This window comes from Helicoverpa armigera, chromosome 17 (genome assembly GCF_030705265.1).
Source record: "Helicoverpa armigera isolate CAAS_96S chromosome 17, ASM3070526v1, whole genome shotgun sequence".
Classification (NCBI taxonomy): Eukaryota; Metazoa; Arthropoda; class Insecta; order Lepidoptera; family Noctuidae; genus Helicoverpa; species Helicoverpa armigera.
The window spans coordinates 6,540,330-6,561,959 of record NC_087136.1 but is presented as its reverse complement, the minus strand read 5'-3'; the positions used below and the strand labels follow the sequence as shown (position 1 = coordinate 6,561,959).

The following is a 21,630-nucleotide window of genomic DNA, read 5'->3' as shown; positions in this document are numbered from 1 at the left end:
AAAATTTATAGGATTCCTAAAACATTTCCTCATTCAGGAGCCTCATAAACCTTATAGTAATCACTGTAATCATTTGAATTCATAAAATGATTCAAAGTGAAAGTATCATAGCAAAGTTGACATCATTCAACGAAATAACCAAGACCAACACAAGTTAATGGCAAATAAAGGGCAAATACTTACATGTAAATTATCCTTGATGAAAACTGGACACCTTTGCTAATACCACCATATATTTAAACTGTAAGTAAGGTAAATTCTATTCGTAATTTCTTGATAAAATTAATAAACCTAACGTTATTCACTATTCACCGCAAGACAGAATTCCTACGATGACGACCGACCGACCGCACTGACTGAATGATTGAGCTAGTCCTTCAAGACACCATATAATCTGTTACGCTCAATTTTTTGAAGGGTAACTCTGTTTGGGGGGAAACTAAATAGCAAATAATAGTTTTCGTAAATAACGACATAACACACGCTATTATAATTGTGCTTTTGCTAAATATTTTACATCTATTTCACGTGTTTGATCGATACATGATTGTGTATGGAATTGAAGGATGAACGAGAATAAACAATACACTTTATATCCGAATATTTTCTGTTTGTCAGTAATGTAGTAATGTCAGTGTCAAATCGTGTCCAAACGATATCCACTCGACTTTGTCTTGTTTGATTGTATTGTATATGAATAAAATACCCTAAATAAACTACTTTCAGTATTAACACAATAACTTGTTAATTCTATTGTAGGTATTCAAACTTCTGGTCTTCTTGAATATCTTTATTAATAGTTAAAGAAATACACTCACATTTTGTTAGGAATTATAACATTGTTCTCACTGGTTTTTACATCATGACAATTCACACCACAGTCATTCTTTTTCATAGACCAACAAACCCTACATTTTTAAATGTCATAGACTATAAATTCCTAACACCTTCTCCTATTTTTAATATATGAACATAAATTAAAAATACCTTATAATTACTTCAGAAACACCATCAGTTTTCAAAACATTAACTTAAACAAGTTTTCAAAACATTAACTTAAACACTTCTAATTATAACTCTCAATTTACACAACAACTTTATCGCAATGAAATTTAAATTTTTCTTTATATAGTGGTTTCGTCAACATATCCGCTATCTGATAATTTGTAGGACAATATATAATATCTAAATATCCTTTCTTATAATTTTCGTGTATAAAATAAAATCTCACATCTATATGTTTAGATCTCTTGCTGAATGAACCTGTTTTTATCAATTGGATAGCACTCTGGTTATCAATATTCAAACTAATCTTAATACTGCTACCAATTAATTCACTTATAAAAGTCTTTAAGTATAAACACTCTTTAACGCAATCTGCTGCTGCTATATATTCAGCTTCAGTTGACGATAGACTTACTATCGGCTGTCTTTTGGAGCACCAAGCTATAGGTCCACCTGCCAACATTATTATGAACCCTGTTGTACTTCGTCTGGTCTCTGTACAACCTGCATAATCTGAGTCACAATATGCATGCAATCTTGTAATATCTTTCCCAGCATTATACAAAATCCCTTTATCTCTCGTTCCATTCAAGTACTTCAACACCTTCTTTACTGCTAATATGTCTTGCCTTGATGGATTTTCTACCTTTTACTTGCTTCATTCACAGCTTGACTGATATCTGGTCTTGACCTGGTTGACAAGTACAATAATCCACCAACTAGTTCTCTGTATGGAAAATTTGACGTAGCCATCTTAGATTCATTTTCCTTTCCCACAATGCATGGAGTATCTGCAGCTTTGGAATCATACATATTATATTTTCTAAGTAATTTTTCTGTATAATTCTGCTGATGCAACAAAATGCCTTGTTCTGATCTTTTATTTCAAAACCTATATAGTTTTGAGGTTGTTCATATGTTTTAAGATAAATTCTTTTTCCAATTGATGCAAGATCTGTAATAACTTTTCCTTGTCTTTTGATATGGCCAAACCGTCATCAACATATATAGCCAATATTATAGTTTTGTCTTCGTTAAAAAACACACACTGATCTGACTTTGTAGCTCTCAGTCCAAGTTTCCTTAAAGTTTCTGTAAATCTTTTATTCCATGTCATTGGTGCCTGTTTTAGCCCATATAGTCCTTTCTTTAAACGACAAATTTTATTAGGCTGTCTTTCATATCCTTCAGGAATATACATAAATATGTCTTCCTTTAACTCGCCATACAAAAATGCTGTTTTCACATCAAAAGTTATCATTTCATATTCCTTTGAAGCAGCAATTGCTATTAATGATTTTATTGCTGATTGACTTACTACTGGACTATATATTTCTTGATAGTCAATGCTTTGCTGTTCGAAGCCTCTCGCTACAAGTCTTGCTTTGTAAGTACCATTTTCTTTTACACAAAATACCCATTTACTTGACAATATCTTGTGTCCTTTTGCTCTTCCTATATCAACTATTTCCCATGTATTGTTACTTTCCAATGATTCCTTCTCCGAATTTATGGCCTTCTCCCAATTATTCTTTTCAGCAGACTTCATGACTTCATCATACGTAAGTAATACATAATCTTGCAGGTAAGCTGGTTTTTTCCGTTGTCGTTTTGTATTTATAGTTTCTATAGTTTCTATCTCTGCAGTATTACTTTCTTTATTTTCATCATTTTCTACTTCATCAATAATATCTGGGATGTTGTCTTCTATTACATTCCTTTGTTGTTCTAACTCTTCTATTTCATAATAACTGTCATCACTTTCTTCTTCTTGATTTATTTCTTCTTCATTATTACCTGGTATTATTTCTGTTATCACCGAACTTCCTGTTTCTTCATACTTTTCTCCAATTTTCTTATTATTATTAATTATAACAATATCCCTTGCTATTTCAATTCTTCTTTCTTCTTTATTCCACAATCTATATCCATTATTAGTATATCCAATCATGATTAACTTTTTGCTTCTTGGATCTAGTTTCTTAATATTTGAATGTAATTGTTTAGCATATACTATTGAACCAAACTTGCATATATTAGATATATTAGGCCTTTTACCATGCCACATCTCATAAGGTGTCTTATTCTTCAAAGATTCACTTGGTAATCTATTTATAATATAAGTAGAACAGTATACAGCTTCACCCCACATTTCTTTATCTAACCCTGAATCAAATAGTAATGCTCTGGTTTTATCTAATAAGGTTCGATTTAGTCTTTCTGCTTTACCATTTAGTTGTGGTGAATATGGTACTGTATAATCTAGTTTTATTCCTTTTCAGTACACCATTTTTAAAATCATTGCTTGTGTATTCACCTCCATTATCGCATCTTATGGTAGATACCTTTTCTGTTCTCTCTCTTTCTGTTTCTTCTATATAATGTTTTAAATTTTCTTTAACTTCATTTTTATATTTAAGCAAGTATATTTTTGTAAAATGAGTATAATCATCCATGACGGTTAAAACATAACTATAGCCATCATAAGTTTTGTTTTCGAACGGTCCACATACATCAGTATGTAATAATTGAAGTGGTCTACTGGCTCTGTTTCTTACTGTGTTAAATGGGAGTCTTGTTTGTTTAGCTTGTGTACAGATTTCACATTCGTCTATTTGCCTTAATCCATTTATTTTTATTCCATCTGCCACATCTGGTAATATATCTAGTATTTTCTTTCCTGGATGTCCAAGTCTTTGATGCCATTCTAAGGCAGTGCCATTTTCTTTCATTAACAGTGTTTTTTCTTGCATATTATTATCATCCAAATTAATTTTATATAAACCGTTTTCTTTTTTCCTGTTAATATTAATTCTGACTCCTTATATATTTTACATTATCTTTGGTAAATATAACCACTCCTTGATTGTTTGTAACTGCATTAACCGATAATAAATTTTGTGATAAGTCAGGAACAAGCAGGGTATTATTAAGAGTACATTTATTGCCAATGACTTTACCAGTCCCTTTCACCTCTATTGTTTCTTCATTTGCAGTCAAAACAGATGATGGTTTACATTCAAAAAATTTTAGTATGTCTAAATTTTTGGTCATGTGTGCAGTACACCCAGAATCTACAACAAATTCTTTCAGTTTTGGTTCTTGAATTTCACCGTTTGTAAAAAATGCCTTTTCTATTCTTTTGTTACTTTTTTCTTCATTCTCATTCTTATTCTTATTTTTGAAAAACAATTTTCTTCTCTGTGATTAATTTTTTACAGATTGAGCACTGTTTATTTTAAACTTACAGTCTTTATCTTCATGGTTGTCCCTTTTGCAGATACTACAGGCTCTACAGTCTTTCTTCATGTGCCCTGTTTTGTTACATTTGAAACATTTTATTGTATTAAACTTTTTCTTAGATGTAGATGAAGATGTAGCTTGAAATGCTAGCTGCTTGTCACTTTCTTTTGCTTTCAACATTCGATTTTCTTCAGCCAGAAGTCTGTTTGTTAAATTTTGAAGGGTTTTTTTATCGTCTGCCATGCATTCCCAAGAAGTTATAAAATAGTTTAAATTATTTGGTAAACAGCTTAATATTTTGGATATGACCATTTCATCATCTATTTTGTTCCTAGCTGATTTATACGAAATTGTAAATTTTCTATTTCGCTTATTAATTGGGAAAGCGATTGACTGTCCTGTTTCTTATATGTGAAAAACTCTTGTAATAGGGCATCTTTGTTTCTTTGCTCAGAACCTTCGAATATTTCACATAATTTTACGTACATTTCACGTGCACTGTTGCAATTAATTATGTGACCTTTTAGTTTCTTATCAATACTGCTTATGATAATTCTTTGCACCTGAGCATCTTTGATACTGAAGTCACTTTTCTTGTCATCTTCTTTTATTTGTGCAATTGTTTTTGCAAGATTTGCCGCTTTTAAGTGTATATTGAATTCAAATTTCCACAATAAAAATGTTTCCGCATCTTTTAATTTTTCTATCTGTATTATCTCAGGTTTTTCCATTTTTTAGTTTTTCACCGTTTTTTATTTTCTTCCTTGTTATTACTGTTTTTTAGTTTTTTTCACTTGTTTTTCATGTTGGGTTTTTCATTACCCAATCCCGGTTTTTAATTTTTTCTTCTCGGGCGTTCTGGGCCCATAACCTATTGTAGGTATTCAAACTTCTGGTCTTCTTGAATATCTTTATTAATAGTTAAAGAAATACACTCACATTTTGTTAGGAATTATAACATTGTTCTCACTGGTTTTTACATCATGACAATTCACACCACAGTCATTCTTTTTCATAGACCAACAAACCCTACATTTTTAAATGTCATAGACTATAAATTCCTAACAAATTCTAGCCGATGAAGATCATAAATCATTGAAAACATGAGTACGATGAATATATCTATAGAGAAGAAAAGATCCGACTGTCCTGCCTTACCCAAGGGATGGCAAAGGGAAGAAGTTCTCAGGAAAACAGGCTTATCTGCCGGAAAAGTTGATGTTTACTATTACAGGTACATATTCGTATTGATTGTTGAAACCCTAATGTAAATAATAAATGATTCAGCTCAAACCATGGGCTATTAAGTTGCTCTATCTATGTATAGATATTTTGGTATGAAATCCTAGTAAAATGATAAATATAAAACTAATGTTGTGTTTACGCAAATGGAACATTCAAATTTTATTATAATTTTATTAGCATGTTCACTGTCGTGTTTAAGAACATGTACTGATTATGAAATAAACTGAAACATTACTTTGATGCCAACATAGATTAAGCTATGATACATTAATCAACTTTTCAGTTAACATGGCTAATGAATGTCTAACTAAACATTTACATATTCATCACTAAATCAGGGTTTAACCGAAGCTAACACACACCAGCTCCTGGCCGAGTGGTCCATAGTGACAATAAAATTTTCTGTAGCCCAACAGGTAAAAAGTTTCGCAGTAAGGCTGAGCTAGTTCGTTATCTGGGTGATAGTATGGACCTGTCGTGTTTCGACTTTCAGCAGGGTCAGATAAACACAATGCTGCTGTGCAAGGCCAAGAAAGCACGCGCGCAGTTTGACTACAGGTTCCCATTAGTGTCATAACTTCTTCCACTTGTGTTGTGATCATTAGTGCAGTCCTGCTTTGTGTACCATCTGTATTTATAATGCAATAGAAGCTTGTAATCAGTGTGCCTAGGTATAGTCTTGCTCTTTGTGTGTGAACAATGATTATGTTTTAGATTTACTTTTTGCGAAACATAATCAGTGTTGTTTGTCTTTGTAGTAGTTTTAGTCATCACACCAGATATGCACCGCTTGACACAAACCAGTTTTAGTACCTGTTCATATGTTAACCATACTCCTTGATAAGCTTAGGCTTTTAGTGCTTCATTTCACAGTTCATTGCCATTTATTCATTTAAAATAGTTCACCATAACTAGCTTTGCCAATAATTGTACAATCATATATTGTCATGTACATTTTATCACAGAGCATAATGCTTTCACACAAATTCATACCATTTCTTTCCTTAGTTTTGCCTTTTTTTGTAAAATAAATCAGTATGTATTATTTGCGTGTTGGTAAGTAAATAACTATGTTGATGTAGATTGATTTGATTTTATCCTAATATTTGTGGTATTATAATTTAAGGTTCACCTGTAGTTACGTGTCATATTGTGTCATTAACCATCACTGTCTTTGGGTTGGTATGGGTTCAACTTATATGGGGTACTTGTTTGGTTTGTAAATAATGTCCAATTTGTGATGTTGTTATATAGAACTGCAAAAAACTTTGTGCTCTCAGTAAAACCATTGTATAACTTGAATAATTTAAATAATGCTTTAGTTGAAGAGATTCCTTGTAATTCTTTCCTTTGATTCATGAAATCAATTAGTGTCATAGTCACAGATACAAATAAAATTGAGTTCACATTCAGTTTTTTTAGGAATGAAACACCTACATCTACCATTATTTCAATTTTAGGTAGTAGTAAAGTGTGTGTGTTAGAAATGTAAGCATGTTGTTCAATTAACATTTATATAGCATGAGAGTGACAAAACATTAATATCCTTTGAAGATAAACAAATGTCCAAACTATTTACTTCTGTACTGACCTCTAGCTTACACACTTACAAAATATTAATTTTAACGTTCAATTTGACAGGGGAGTTCGATCTGATGCCTCTTTGGTACCTCCTATTCGTCAGACGGCATCTATATTCAAGCAGCCGGTCACTGTCTATAAGACACAGGAAAGCAAAGTGAAAACTGACCTCAAACACGGTACACAAGAGAAACCAAAACAGTTGTTCTGGGAAAAGAGGCTAGAAGTAAGTTTACACAAACAGATATGGGAATAGCTGATTGAACAGTTCAAACAAATTATAGTTATCGGCACGGATAATGAGCTCTCGGCGGAAGAGTGGGGATCGCTTTGCGCACTGTACACTTAAGGCAATAAATCACTTCTGGTAAAGGTGAAGGTCAGGGCTCAATATCCTTGCCGATGATTATAGCAATGGATGATCCCATGGGCGTAGCCAGCTTTGGACTCAGGGTGGGGCAGCAGTCAACCTATCCCCGCGGGGATGGCTCTCAAACTTGTTAATCTCTTAATTTGAGAGGTTTATGTTTTCAGGAACAGAAAATAAACAATCTCACACAGGACACAAGCCAAAAGCAAGGGCATATAGTTTCTGAATACGCGAGCGAAGCGAGCGCGAAATTTTTATCGGACTTCAACCAAATATTACGTAAAATTTTAGCCCAAACGGACTTAACTTTTTGTTTGTTGACAAATGCAAAAATAAGGACATATAAGTAGTTTCTGAATACGCGAGCGAAGCGAGCTCGAAATAATTATTTTTAAGACTCAAAACCTTAAACTACGTAAAATGTCACCCAAATATACATTTTCTTATCAATGGGGACTAGGTACGACAAACCCGATTTACGTCCATACGAAAACCCCGCTTGCATAGATAAGTCGATAAAAATAAAGTTAGATAACGTATAGCAACGTAGCTAAGCTTCGCGGACCACTCGGAATGCCTCCAGGGACCACCAGTGGTCCGCGGACCACCGGTTAAGAACCACTGTGCTAAACGATCGTTCTATTGTACAGGTCGTACATGGCTGGGCAAGCAAAATAACGTGCGCGGTTTTTACACTAGGATAAAATTGCATTTCCGAAATTTTGATCACATCTACCAGTTCCATCTCCTTCAATGCATTATTTTTTGGATTAGATGGACGGCTCGCATAGCACCTTTTCTTTTAGGGAATACGGCTCGCTTTCAAATGACGCGTGCACCGCGCATGTTCGGGAACTCGAGCGTGCATTTTGTTTTGATCGCGCTCTTTTCAAAGCCGACAATTTTTGAGCAATAACTTACGGATAGTCCATATTATGATTGTTGATGTTGTTAGGTAGAGTTAGTAAAAAAAACATTGTTTAATCTGACACCTTATAGGTCAGAGCCAGGGCCCAGGGTAGGGCAAGTGCCCCAGCTTGCCCCAGTGTGGCTACGCCCATGTGAGCTACTGATATAAAGATATGAAAGAGTGATTCATATCCCAGTGATTGAAAGATGCATATCTATCTTTTCTTTTCAATGACACATTTTGCCCATGTCTAATGCCTCGCCTCTCGCGGCTCTCGCTCGCTCGACCCGCATCCCGCTCAGGGAGGGGCAGCTGCCCCTCCCTGCCCGTACCTCGCTACGCCCATGGATGATCCCAATAAATTTAAAATATGTTGTCATCATTACCACCTTTTTCCAGGGCCTGACGGCGTGCGATGCGGATGGAGTGAGAGGAACTACTTCCCTGCCCAAGTACATCAAGCCCTTGGGGCCATACAACTCCGATGCTACAATTATTCAGTCCCTTGCGACAGCTCTGCACGTTTCATCTCAGCCTATTACAGGTAAAAAGAATAAAAAGACTCGATTTTGAAATAAATCAGTAGGTATCACGACTCATTGATTTTTGTTTGTTGTCGCAAAAATGAAGAATATGTACTAATACTTATTTTCTAATTCCAGGCCAAACCGGATCTAAGCAGTCCATATTGGAGAATCCAGGCGTTTTTTTAAACCCTGAACAGCCGCTTATCGCGGCTGTGACCATCACTAAGGACGACGTGCGTCGGCAAGAGGAGCGCGTGCGTCGAGCTCGCCAGCGCTTGCAGGAGGCGCTCGCGGTGGCATAGGGGCACGCCGGCGACGGGAGGCCAGCGCCGACCCCGTCGCCGATTTATCCGTGCCCTCGTCCCGGCTATCGGACACCGCTGAAGCCTCTCCGAAACCTGCGTCCGCTGATATGAGTGTTGATAATAATGAATGAATTGAAAGTCTTTTAGAAGAATCTGACGAAAGTTTTCTACTGTTTTTTAAATAATTCCATATCTATTGTGGTCTCTTTTCGAGTTTTATCCAAGTGTGAATGAGGTAGATATACTGCCATTAATTAATCGTAAGTGTATGTAGGTTAATGTAACTTGTCGATTGTAAATTAAAACATTTTGTGTAGACTATTGCATGCTGGTAGACAAATGTGTATGTTTTTATTGTGCTGGTATATGAGGCAAATTTTTTTATTAGAAAGCTAGCTGTAGTTTTCATAAGGTAAAATAATGTAGACTGCCGTTTCTTTCCTGATCGCCAGTGAATCTAGTAGACTGTCATGGAAATGAGAACTCAATCTACAGTACAAAAATCAATTTTTACATTCAAATTAGGCAAAATCGACAATATATTTCTCTTAAATAAATTAAGTAAATGATAAATTTTGTATTGTAGTAATAAAACTATTTTATAACTTGTGATATCGTGTTTAATTAAATACGAACATAACGGTAAGTGAAAGAAGTGCGATCTAAATCTAGATAAATTCCTATTACATAATTTATACACATTCACAACCATAAAAAAAATATAAAATCAATTTAAATTAAATCATCAAGTAGGTGCCTTTCAGGGACAATAAATAAATTTAATTTCTAGCTGAAGATAAATGAATTGGGGTAATAAATAATTTGACACCTTTTTTGTTGCTAATATTGCTTATGATGCCAACTGAACCACAGCTGAAATTCACGACTCAAATTGCGATATTTTTTAACAACCTTACTAGTTTTTATATTTAGGAGCTTGCAGTTATTTCTCTTTAGAGAACTAAGATGGTATTAAGGTGTATCTACTCATAACATTTATTAAACCTTTCAATATGTGGATATATACTGTAAAAACTTTTAAATGTTTGAGCTTAAAGCATTACAAGTCCCATTTCTAGCGAAAGCTAATTTTATCTTATTGTTTTAGTTTATCACGTTACAAATATTGTTTTATACCACGACAATTTAAATTATTTATTTTGTGCAAATTAATTATAAAAACTACATTATATTTATTTATAAATATTCTGGAAAGTTTGTAGCTTGTTACTCTACTTTGTTCCTTAATATAAAGAAACTGATGAACTCGAAATCAGGAAACAAGGTAGGTAGGACAATAATTAGTGATGGCTATTTCAAAATGGACGGTTGCTCTACATCATGTCTGAGAAGCTAACGTGCCTTTAAAAAAACTAATCCCTACATTAGAACATACCTACATCTAATAGGACTTGTTAATAAAACCTTTACGAATTTGCTGGGTCACCGGTATTATCTAATTCGGTCTCATTCGGTGGTCCCACGCTACGTCTTATCAAAGCTAATAATGAATATTAATAAAGCTAATTCGTGTTCAAAGTCAATTCCATTTTAATTTAAGATCAATTGATCTATTATTTGGTATCCTAGACTAGTCTCGTGATAGATATAACTACACTGATAGATACTTAAATAAATACCTAATGCGAACTTCCGGATTATTGATTTTATTGCAAGCCGCAAGTGCCATGGAATTATGGAATGTTGGCCTCTCTAACCACCTATAAGCATAATCTCGATCATTCATAATTACGCGTAGAGTTCGCAAATAAACTTATAAGTACATATAAAGTAATACACAGCAAGCTCTTCAGGGTGTCAATTATTTTTTATTAGTGCATGTTAATCTTTTAAATTACTCAGAGTTTGTCAATATGTGGGTACAATTTTATTAGGACAATTTTCTTGAAAATTGATTAGCTTAGTATTTACTTGCTGTGTTTACTTTTGTTTCTAACTATAAATAAATGACTAGATTAAGTAACAGTCAACTTGTACGAAAACCTTACTCCTTATAATTATTTCATAAAAGCGATTTTTATTAAATGACATGTAGCTTATTATTTTAATATTGTTAACATTGAAAGGCCCCATTTCAAGCATAAAAACCTTAACATCCTTTGACCACTAAGGGCTTATCTAATTAAGAATGTTGTTAATATAATTTTCATCTATTTACTATAAATATTAATTTGCTAAAAGATCTCACACACTAGGATGTTGCATGATAAGGCAGTATTACTTAGTAAATATATTTTTGAACTAGTACATTTTATGAAAGATTGTTGTCATAATTGAATGTAAATGTTTTTTATATATCACAAATGATATGTAGTTAAATTATTTGGATTAAAATATCAGTCTGTAGCTGATACGTAAATGATATGTCCAGAGTAATAATAAAAATATTTAAGTCCAAGGATAAAAATTTGAGAACAAAATTGTACCTATAAAATAGTATCCAATAAAATAATATTGTATCATTCGTGATTGGAAGTCTGGCATCCTTCTGGAGATAATGAAAGTTTTCCACTTACTGTACATATTGTCTACTCCCTCCAAATTAGCTATAGATAAATGGTGAGGTGGAATTCGCTTTCCTATCCCAATACGTCGAAAATGTTCATTTATAGTATTCTGATCTGATGTTGGTGTAGGACCAACATTCATTTTGCCTGAACATATCCAGTACAAAATTGGACTAGCTGATGCTAAGAGTCTGGTTGACACTTGAATGTGTACAAATATAATGCAGAATATACACAAAAATAACATATGGACTACATATACAAATATTGCAGGCTCATTGATCCCAAAATATTTAGGATATTGCTTTGGCCTATAACACATCTTATTTGAATATCCAATAACACCAATTCTCAATCCAAGTCTAAAACATATCCTAATGTTGCACATAATATAAGAGCAACAATTATACAGAACTATAAAAATAATAGGTGCAGCAAGGATAAAGTTAGGAATTTGTTTCAATTTATAATACTTGAAGAAACCAACATCCCAATAATGACTCTGTATATAAGAGTATGACAATGGCAAGCTACTATTACACCATGGACTTTCAGCACTACCTGGCAATACATATTCTGTATTTGATAAAAACTCAGGCAAATTGTGATCACTGTGGATGCAATACTTAATGTAGTTATAAGTCTGAACCAAAAGAAATGGCAATAATGCTATGACCACAGTTAAAAATAATGACACAAATGTTGTAAACAATGGCAACAGCAAGAATGGCAATATTAACTTATGTTTTAATGTTCTATATTTGTACATGATTTCAGGTAAAGTTCTTTCTACAACATTTTTAAAACTTGCATACAATATGAACCCTAAATTAACAGAGCCATTGGATCGAGTGATCATTGAAAATCCTGCTGGCAGCCCACTAAGTATATCAATATTAGCAAATCTTAAAGTCTCACATTCAGTACACTTAAACATGGTGTAAAATGACATCCATGCAAACAGTGACTCAGAGTATGGAGCTGAAAAGAATATGCTTGCTGGGTTCACACAATACAAAATCACAGACTTGTATGCTCTGCATTCACTTCTCAATATTCTTAAACTTAGTCTGTGTAATATATCAGCCGATTTAACAAATAAAACAACATTTAAAACAGTTGCAGATATCAACAAAGTGCTATGGAAGTTGAGGAATGTTCCAAATAGACTGTTAAGCCCATAGGCAACATATCTTACTGCTAAAGGGAACAATGGAAAGAAGGCTAAACAATTTTCATATGTATATCCATACTGGGCAATGTGTATAAAGTACTGAGCATCCCATCTCTTCATTCCTCCTAATAATTTATCCACGACCAGGTCGGCGTGCGTTTTACGCAAGTTCGGATCTTCAGGGCTTATAAAAACATTGGCGTCATGGTCTGGTATAATAAAATTTGATATTGCTTGTAAGATAATTAAAAAAATCCTGGTGCTGAACGCAAACCATAAAATTTTCTGGCGAGGGGAATACATCTGAAACATGAATAATTTAATTTTAAATTATTAATAACAAATGGTAAACTTGCTACAGTGGTACATTCTAGTACACAAAAAATTACCTTGCAAGATTTGCACCCTTATTTGTTCTTATTAAATATCATTGTCGATAATGTTTAAATTTCTTTTAATTCAATATTTATTGATAAATCGCTGCTATCGTAAGATATTGATATTGGTTAGCTGTTAAAATGTCAATGTCAATCAACAGTGTCAGTGTCACTAGTCCTAGCGTCACAAAATCAAAGACTAGACCGTGCCACAGATTACTTACTATGTAAACAAAGCTAGATTGGGCACAATTTTGGAGTGGGGTTGGCTCATGTCCCAGCGGTTGGTCAGACAGAAAATCGGACAACCAACTGGGTTGAGGACATACGATTTAGAATCAAAGATTAAAGTAATACTATGTTTAAGATTCCTAGACTGCTTGTAAGGTACCTAGGAAGGTACTGTCCTGAGTTGCATCCTATCTTTAGACTGGAAGGGGGATCACAACAGTTGGGAAAGGCTAGGCAGATGTTGCGCCTGGGCTATAGTTTTATTATTTTATTTATATCTATCGCAAACGACACTAATAGCTTGACTCAAACTGACTATTACATTATTATTCCGCAGGCTTTCCAATGGAAATTCTATCTATACGAATAAAAAACATCAGTATAATTCAATTTATATTTAACAGTAGATTTTTCCAGACTTCGTGAGATCAGGATGTCCTTTAAAACAAACAAACTCTTTCATACGAAAGAATTGCCTATGCTGAGTTAAGACAGAATGAACACAGGATTTTTTTCTCGTAGTCACGGTCTCTCGTATTCACGGCGGGCTAAACTGGTATAGAATAAAGGATCAAATAAAACCATCGTTTTCAAGTTTATTTATAATAATTGCATTCTGTCACGTAATAATATTGTTACACCCAGATTCATACGATTTTAAACAATTCTAGCAGTCTAGAACACATCACAGAGCACACACCTATTTGTTGATTTCAACATGAATTTCAGAAGCTCAAATCAATGCGTATTTTGGCAAGAATTTGGAAATTAAATAAGTATAGTCAGAATCCAAACAAAAGAAACCAACGTATATTTTATCCAAACCGATTGAGCCAGTGAATGCCAGCATTATTTTAATGCATTGACTTGTTGGCCATTGAAATGTTATATTTTAACGATAACTGATGGCTGTGCTTCTATGATAAACGCCTCTGTATACAAGTAATAATCCACTCGAGTGATTCATCACTTCTGGGTAATTTTAACAAATTCCCTACAAAACTGAGCAACCATAGTACTCTTTCATACTTTTTACAACTTAAATTTAATTACCTATAAAACCACTACAATAGGCTACAAAAGGAAAGTGTAATATAAAAGCATTTACCACCACAAAATAATAGATAAAATATACTTTACATGGCTACAGACAAAACAGAACAAAATAAAGGCATTATAATATATAATTGAGATACATATATAAGAAAAGAAAACAAATCGTATTTTTTGTCTTTTGTTATATTGATATATTTTTGTCCGTATTTAAACCAATATTCAGTGTTACCTGGCATAATGCAAAAAAATCAGTCAACCTTATATACCCCTTAAAATTGTGACTAACATAAAAATCATGAAGAAACTCTGAAAATTGTATAAAATTCAATAATTTTCTATTATTGATAAATGATAAAGTTTATTGCATGAAAGTGCGTTTCTTCCACATTTTTATTTCAAAGCAAATCTATTTACATAAACCTATTATTTACGTAATTCTACGCAAGTGAAGTTCACATCGATAACATAGAGTATAACAAGAATACATTAAATTAAATAGTAGAAATACCATTTTATATTTCTTTACAGTAGTACATTAAAAAATCTGACGATTTTATACGGAGTTCTTCTAGTGTTTTCATTACTTAACGTATTAACAACAATTTTGCATATTGCCTAAAAACAAGAAGGAATGAATTTTATAATTACAATTATTTAAAGGGAAACTGAGACGTGCGTAACGACAGAAACAGTCATAAATGTAAGGGTGTTGTAAATCGTTGTCGCTAGCCATCCTTACTTACACCATTGCAGAAAGAGTAAACCAAGTGATAGCATATATCTATAAAATGACGTTATTCAAAATTTGAGTATGTTTTACTATTAATTCACTAAGTGCTATTTAATAACTATTGAAATTACCATTCAATAAATATGAAGATGAGTTTAAATGTATTTTCAATATTTATTACCATAAAACACACGTATTTCGAATCCTGCCATTTTAATATAATTAATTTGAAAACGCCGCTCACACAATTTTATACCGAAACCGTAAACATCATAAGTATCAGACTCTAATCTTGTTACAAACGTTCTTGACACTAAACAGCAGTTGGATAATTTTAGTGTATTTCATTAAACATCACTTTCTCAATAGTTAGTGCAAACAAGAGGCAAAACTGCCTTACTTTCTCAAGTCAATCAATTCTTTACTTTTTTGTCAAACATATTTTTTCTAGTGCCTCATAGGCATTTTTTCCCAAGTCCGACATCTATCAAACCACACGTGATCATAACGAAGCTTCGAACAACAAACAACTGTGATACATGAACAAAACGAACCTCATTTTTACTTCGTTGGACAATTTCCTCCCGTGAATGTTTTGTTTGTAACAAAATTACAGTTGAGTTAGTATGGTGTAAGCAAATCGTAGCCGGAGTAGTGGACGTCTAAGTTGCTAGGCGCGCGAGTGTTAGCTCATGGACAACTGGCCGAGGGCGAGTAGCCTCTCCACTGCAGCGTTCACGTCGCCAAACGTCGCGATCAGTGCTGGAAACAAGTACAAAAAACGTTGTAGTATATGTTAAAAAAAAATTTGGTTGGTCTGCCACTGTTTGTGGATATTTGCCTCAAGAAGCAAATGCTACAGTTCTCGAAAAAAAATGATGTAATTCGGCAATTAAATTCCGAGCAAAAGCCGCTGTACCTAGAATTGGTTCAAAGTTTTGCGCGAAGTTACACTGACATTTGCATAGAACTTACCTTGCAAGTTAGCTTCCCGGTTGAGAAATCCCATAGCAGTTAGTTGTTCAAGTTGTTGGGAATAGCGTTGCTCAGGTGGCTGTGATGAATTCGTCTGGTTATTCGCCATTGCAGACATCATTCGCTGCATGAACTGTGCACCAAACAATATTAATTAGCATATTGCCATGTGAAAATACAGTAGCAAACTATTTACACCAATATTTACTACTTTTAATTAACATAATAGTATGTTACATAAGCTATGAGTACTCTAAATGTAAACCTTATTACTGTCTCAACTAATTATACAAGGTTGAAACAAATGAGCATCTCAATTTTTTCTTTTTCATTTTTGTTCATAAACAAAAGAGGTTGCCTCATCTCATTTGTTTTGAACCCTTCATACATGTATAAGACGATATTATATTTATCACTAACAACTCACTTAAAAGTAAAAGTTATTAGGTACCACATCGACGTGCGGCCGGTGCCCGGTCGACTGCGACGAAGCCGGCACATATAGACAAAGTATTATATGTCTACTTGTTAGTGGCTACACTGCAGTTAAGAGCAAATTACTCATAACCTGTTGTGAAACCACTGTTTAATATTACCCTATTCAGGATTTAGTACCTAACATTTCTAGTTCAAAAGTCCTGTCCACTTCCAAAACAAGTGTTATAAAGTTGGACTGCGATAAAGTAGCAAACAAATGTGTGACATAGTAGTGACATGTGCTACAAAACATCGCATAAAAGTGTAACAAATAAATTCTCCGTCGACCCTAAATAATAATTGGGATAAGGGCAGGGGGATGATAATGATTAAATTATGTTGCAGATCTATTATGTACTTGTGCCTGTTTAACTGCCTTCCAAAATGGAGGAGGTTAAGGTATTTAGATGTTAGTATTTTTGATTTCGTCATATTCGTGTGATGTATGTATGTATAGATGTGTGGAGTGCTACCTGCGTGAAGAGCTCGGAGTTCTGCTGCTGTCTTGGCGGCTGCGCGGCGGCCGGAGTGGCGGGCGCGGGCGGGGCGGGCGGCGCGGCGGCGGCGGCGCCTACCGAGCCCCAGGTTGCCGACCAGTGTTGGTGCAGCACTTCGCAGCTGCTCCAAGCCTTGCTGGATCTGTAGCAGCGCGTTCAGGGCCTATAACGTTTTCATTTATTATTATTATGCCCAGCAGATATACCAGAACAGGTGCCCGAGAAGGAAGAGATAGCGAGGCATCCTAGACGTCTACAACCGAGATGAGTGGAAACAGTCATAAGATCGGGAGGCATGGATACAAGATGGGGAGGACTTTGCCCAGCAATGGTGGCAACAGTCCAGGCAAAAAATCCTGCAAAGTTGCATCAAGTTTCACACTAGCAGATACTCCACTCTGTTTAGCAAGCACAGTTTGTATAAAAATTAATTAGTCTAAAAACTCCCAATTTTATATTTACACTAACCTGTGGGTTGGACATCATTTGTTGCATTTCAGGGTTCTGTAGCTGCGCTAGCATCTGCGGCATCATTGTGCGGATCTGTTCTTGTAGCTGTGGGTTGTTCGCGAACATCGGGTTCTACAACAACAATCAATACAAATGTCATTAAAGATGTTGATAAAACAATACAAATTTTATGGGATCTCTCTATTACTGGATAACCGATTTAGTGGAAAGAGAAATGGTTTAATTGAAAAGTACCTGGTTAATAAGCTGTGAAGCCATATCAGGGTCAGCGGCGAGGGCCTGCAGCATGGTGTTGGTGTAGGGCGCGGACAGCATGGACTGCACGAGGCGCGGGTTCTCCGACATCTGCTGCAGCAGCGACTGCATGCCCGGCGTGTTGATGAGGCCCGGCCCGCGCCCGCGCCGCCCGCGCCGGCCGCGCCGCCGCCGCCGCCGCCTCCGCCTCGCTGCCACGGGTTCGGCAGCGGCTGCCTGTTCTCAGCACCTTGTTGTGGGTTTGTGCCGTCTACTTGGAACAACAAGTTTCAATGGTTAATGCAGCTGCATGAAATGAGATAACTGGCAACAAAGTATGTAGGTATAGAATCTACAATACATTTACAAAAGTATTCTGTTTTATTAGTCACTAGTTTTCTGTGCTTTCCCTCACTTCTCGAGTCACCTACCACCTGAATATATAAGCTCAATAACTAGAATTTTTGCATATTAAAGTTACAAACATCTACATAATGACATTGACAAAATGTTGAACAATTTCATTTGCATACAATAAAATAAACAAGCAAATGTTGTACAATTTCCCAGATATATTCGTAATAAAACATATCTCACCAGAGTTGTCCACCAGTCCTGAGAATGGGTTGCCTGCCATACTGCTGGCTACATTCAACATAGGCTCTTGGATATCTCTGTACATGCGTTGTAGAGCATTGTAGCCACCTGAAAGCAAAATGATCAGTGTTGTAATTTTCTATGGAAAAATAACACTGCAGAAAATTTACGAAAAGAAGTGAAAGTTACGGCGAAAACCGCATGATAACAAAATCAAACGAAAACAACCATACTTTTTAAACGAGATTATTATCCAAGTAAGAAATGGCTATTTTTGCAAATTCAATTATTAAGTATAAAAAAAAAAATACTAATAATGGGAACAGGGCAGGAAGATTAAGACATATCAAAGTCTTACCAGGTATGCTCTCAAGGTTGGAAAGCGCGCGGTCATGAGAGCGCATGAGTTCCTGCAACATGGCGGGGTTGCGAGCCAGCTCCATGGTTTGCCGCAGCAGCTCAGGGTTGTTCAGCATGTGGCTTATCTCTGGGTTCCTCTGCACAAAGCGGTACAATCATATAAAATGTTATACAATCAATCAATTTCAACGTCAATGGATATGCCTTAGGTTCTTATAATGTCATAAGTATATGACAGCATGACACACACATACCATAAATATTCTATTAAACAAAAGTACATAAAGCAGATTTTTTTATGATTGGAAAAGACAGTCTGTTTAAACAAATCTTACAAAACATATTCTTATCATGTCTTTATCTTTCACTTAAATTAATATGGAAAAACTACTATGTAAACCATAGACGTAACTTACAGCCATTAGATCCTGCATCTGTGGGTTGGATGTAATGAGTGTGCGCATGTTTTCAGGGTCATTCATCATCTGCTGCACCAGTGGGTTGTCTAGCACTTGCCTCAGCATGTCCGGGTTAGACAGCAGTTCTTGTTGCATTCTAGCCTGGAACATAACAAATTACAATGTTATAAATCTAATTTTGAAGACTTGAAGCTGTTGAATGAATAAAGTGTGAAGAAGAGAAATTAGATAAAAGTGTAATTGAATTTAAAAGTAAATAATGTATAATGTAAAATGAATAAGTACCTGCAAATCCATAAAAGTGCTTTGACCAAGACCCAGGCTCTCTAGGCCAGCTAATCCACCCAGTGAGTTCAACCCAAACGGTGTGGCACCGACATCAGCTGAAAATTAATGTATTCTTTATTACAATCATTTTCCTAAAGTTATTAACAATGTACAGAAAATTTCCAGATTACAATAAATTATGAAGTATAAAGAGGGCCAGTTTCATTGGATTTCTGAAAATTGATTTATATAATTTTTGTAATAGTATCTCAGAGACAGTTGCATGCAACAAAATCATAATGGCTTTGATGTCACTAACTCATAGCTGGGTAGATGCCAACAAACATAATGTGGACAATATTTATCATGTGCCTTTAAATAATATGATGAAACAATACTGTTATGATGAAACCGAGATGTAATCCAACATTTGATGGAGCTGAAAGATTCAATTCCTGTTCCCCAACATTTTTCAATTATTGACAACGTTTGAATCATACATTGATACCCAAATACCATGTTATGAACCACAGGTCAAATGTAAAGAAGTTTAGTAATTAGTCCAAATCAAGTAATACAACATTCCATTCCCAAGAAAGTTATTGTTTTGATATCACCATTAGCATTATTTCCCTTTATAAATAATACCTGACCTCCATAGCCATTGAAAACATGATGTTATCATACTTTTAATAAAACAGAAAGAATATTTGTTTAGACTACATGAATAGGACCCATGTTTGGGTGAATTGTCTTTCATGCTATGTCTACTTGAGTGTGATAAAAGTTGCAACTTAGTTGCAGGCGTCAATAACTATTATTATACATTTTGTTGTATTCACCTTTTTATTCCTCAATAAATTGATTGAACACTCTATTGTTCCACCTCTTATGAAACTCAATGTTGCTTGAATATATTAATTAGTCAATGACCTAATTAAAATTATACTATTACACATTCCAATGTAGTTATGCACTTATATTCTGCTCAATACTTTGCCCACTTATCTTGATTGGACATAGCTTGATTTTAGTAATATTGCACTGCTAAAAATTATTTCAGCTTACATATATTCGCTAAATTATTAAAGTTTATCATGAAGGTGTGAATTAAGGTCAATAAATAGACCCTAAAGGTACATAATTCCAAAGCCTAGATTGAGTTGTAGCTCAAACCTCTTGTTGACAATAATGACAGGATGCAAGTAATTCAGTACCTGGAGGGCGTCGCGTAGCGCCCTCGGGCTCGGGCCTGGGAGGCGTCTTAATCACGAGGTGGACTGTCAGCCCGTCCTTGATGTTGTGCTGTTTCAGGCTGTCGGCATCATTCAAGATCTTTCCGGCAAATATGAGACATAACTGCTCCGGTTCCGCACTGAATTTAGGGGACAACACTTCCTTAAGCTAAAATCAAATAACAAATTCATATTACGTTGCCGAATAGCTAAATAAATGTCGTCAGTGATTGCGTGTTCAATATCTATGTTATTACGCCATGAGCTAAGTTTCTGGCGGCGCCGTACTCACTTTTTTAACGTCAGCATCCTCATCAATCTCAACTTGCTGTTTTTCTTTCGGTGTTTTCACTGTGATAGTAATTTTTTTGGGTTCGTCCTGTCCCTCTGCCATTTTGGCAAATCTAGAATGACTCTGTACTTTGGCGGAAAAGCAGAAATATGTACAAGAATGTAGAATTTGACGATTTGTGTTAAGTTGACGGCCGAGGGTACGGCCCACTTTGGTAAAATGTAAGAACTTTGAAAGCCTAAATCGCAATCAAACACTTTTATGTTTTATTGAGTAAAAAATAGAGTTTAATTTGTTTCCCACGTAACACAAGCGAAGTTAGTCACTTATGTTGAAAATTCTGCTTGTCTGTGGATTTTAATTGGAAGAAGTCGAATTCTATAGCTGGACCGTACTCAATGAACAAGCTAAAAAAAATTACAGTGTTGCCAAGTTAGTCAAATCAGCCATGATTTGTTTGTGATAGATCATAGACAAAACCAAGAACGTGGTTACCAGAGACAAGAAATCTGGTCGACAGTTCG

At 34.9% G+C, this 21,630-nt stretch overlaps 3 protein-coding genes across 4 annotated transcripts; 1 reads left to right on the top strand and 2 right to left on the bottom strand.

Annotated features, from left to right (window-relative positions):
- Positions 1–610: 610 nt before the first annotated feature.
- Positions 611–9,798, top strand: LOC110384228 (methyl-CpG-binding domain protein 3). 2 transcript variants are annotated; one of them, XM_021345423.3, is made up of 6 exons: positions 611–753; positions 5,323–5,482; positions 5,902–6,051; positions 7,135–7,300; positions 8,754–8,898; positions 9,017–9,798. In XM_021345423.3, the coding sequence occupies exons 2-6, from the start codon at positions 5,352–5,354 to the stop codon at positions 9,181–9,183; spliced, it is 759 nt and encodes a 252-aa protein (XP_021201098.1). In that variant the 5' UTR covers positions 611–753; positions 5,323–5,351; the 3' UTR covers positions 9,184–9,798. The 2 variants fall into 2 exon arrangements, with proteins under 2 accessions (XP_021201098.1, XP_049702038.1); XM_049846081.2 differs by lacking the exon at positions 5,902–6,051.
- Positions 9,799–10,016: 218 nt separating this feature from the next.
- On the bottom strand, positions 10,017–13,438 carry LOC110384227 (GPI mannosyltransferase 2). Its single transcript, XM_021345422.3, has 2 exons — positions 13,278–13,438; positions 10,017–13,191 (listed from the first exon to the last, which is right to left on the bottom strand). Exon 2 carries the CDS (start codon positions 13,189–13,191, stop codon positions 11,596–11,598), a length of 1,596 nt encoding a protein of 531 aa, XP_021201097.3. The 5' UTR covers positions 13,278–13,438; the 3' UTR covers positions 10,017–11,595.
- A 634-nt stretch (positions 13,439–14,072) lies between these two features.
- On the bottom strand, positions 14,073–21,468 carry LOC110384274 (ubiquilin-1). Its single transcript, XM_021345492.3, is given in 13 exon segments — positions 14,073–16,044; positions 16,258–16,390; positions 17,208–17,306; positions 17,308–17,394; positions 17,700–17,813; positions 17,937–18,097; positions 18,100–18,207; positions 18,534–18,641; positions 18,892–19,030; positions 19,310–19,453; positions 19,598–19,695; positions 20,797–20,983; positions 21,107–21,468. Coding segments are annotated over 13 exon segments (1,557 nt in total). The 5' UTR covers positions 21,209–21,468; the 3' UTR covers positions 14,073–15,967.
- Between the last annotated feature and the right edge of the window lie 162 nt (positions 21,469–21,630).

Coding starts and splice junctions, on each gene's coding strand:
- LOC110384228 (XM_021345423.3), top strand. CDS start 5,352: ATGAGTACGATGAATATATCTATAGAGAAGAAAAGATCCGACTGTCCT. Junction 5,483..5,901: donor GTTGATGTTTACTATTACAG/GTACATATTCGT, acceptor AATTTTCTGTAG/CCCAACAGGTAAAAAGTTTC. Junction 8,899..9,016: donor TTCATCTCAGCCTATTACAG/GTAAAAAGAATA, acceptor TTCTAATTCCAG/GCCAAACCGGATCTAAGCAG.
- LOC110384227 (XM_021345422.3), bottom strand. CDS start 13,191: ATGTATTCCCCTCGCCAGAAAATTTTATGGTTTGCGTTCAGCACCAGG.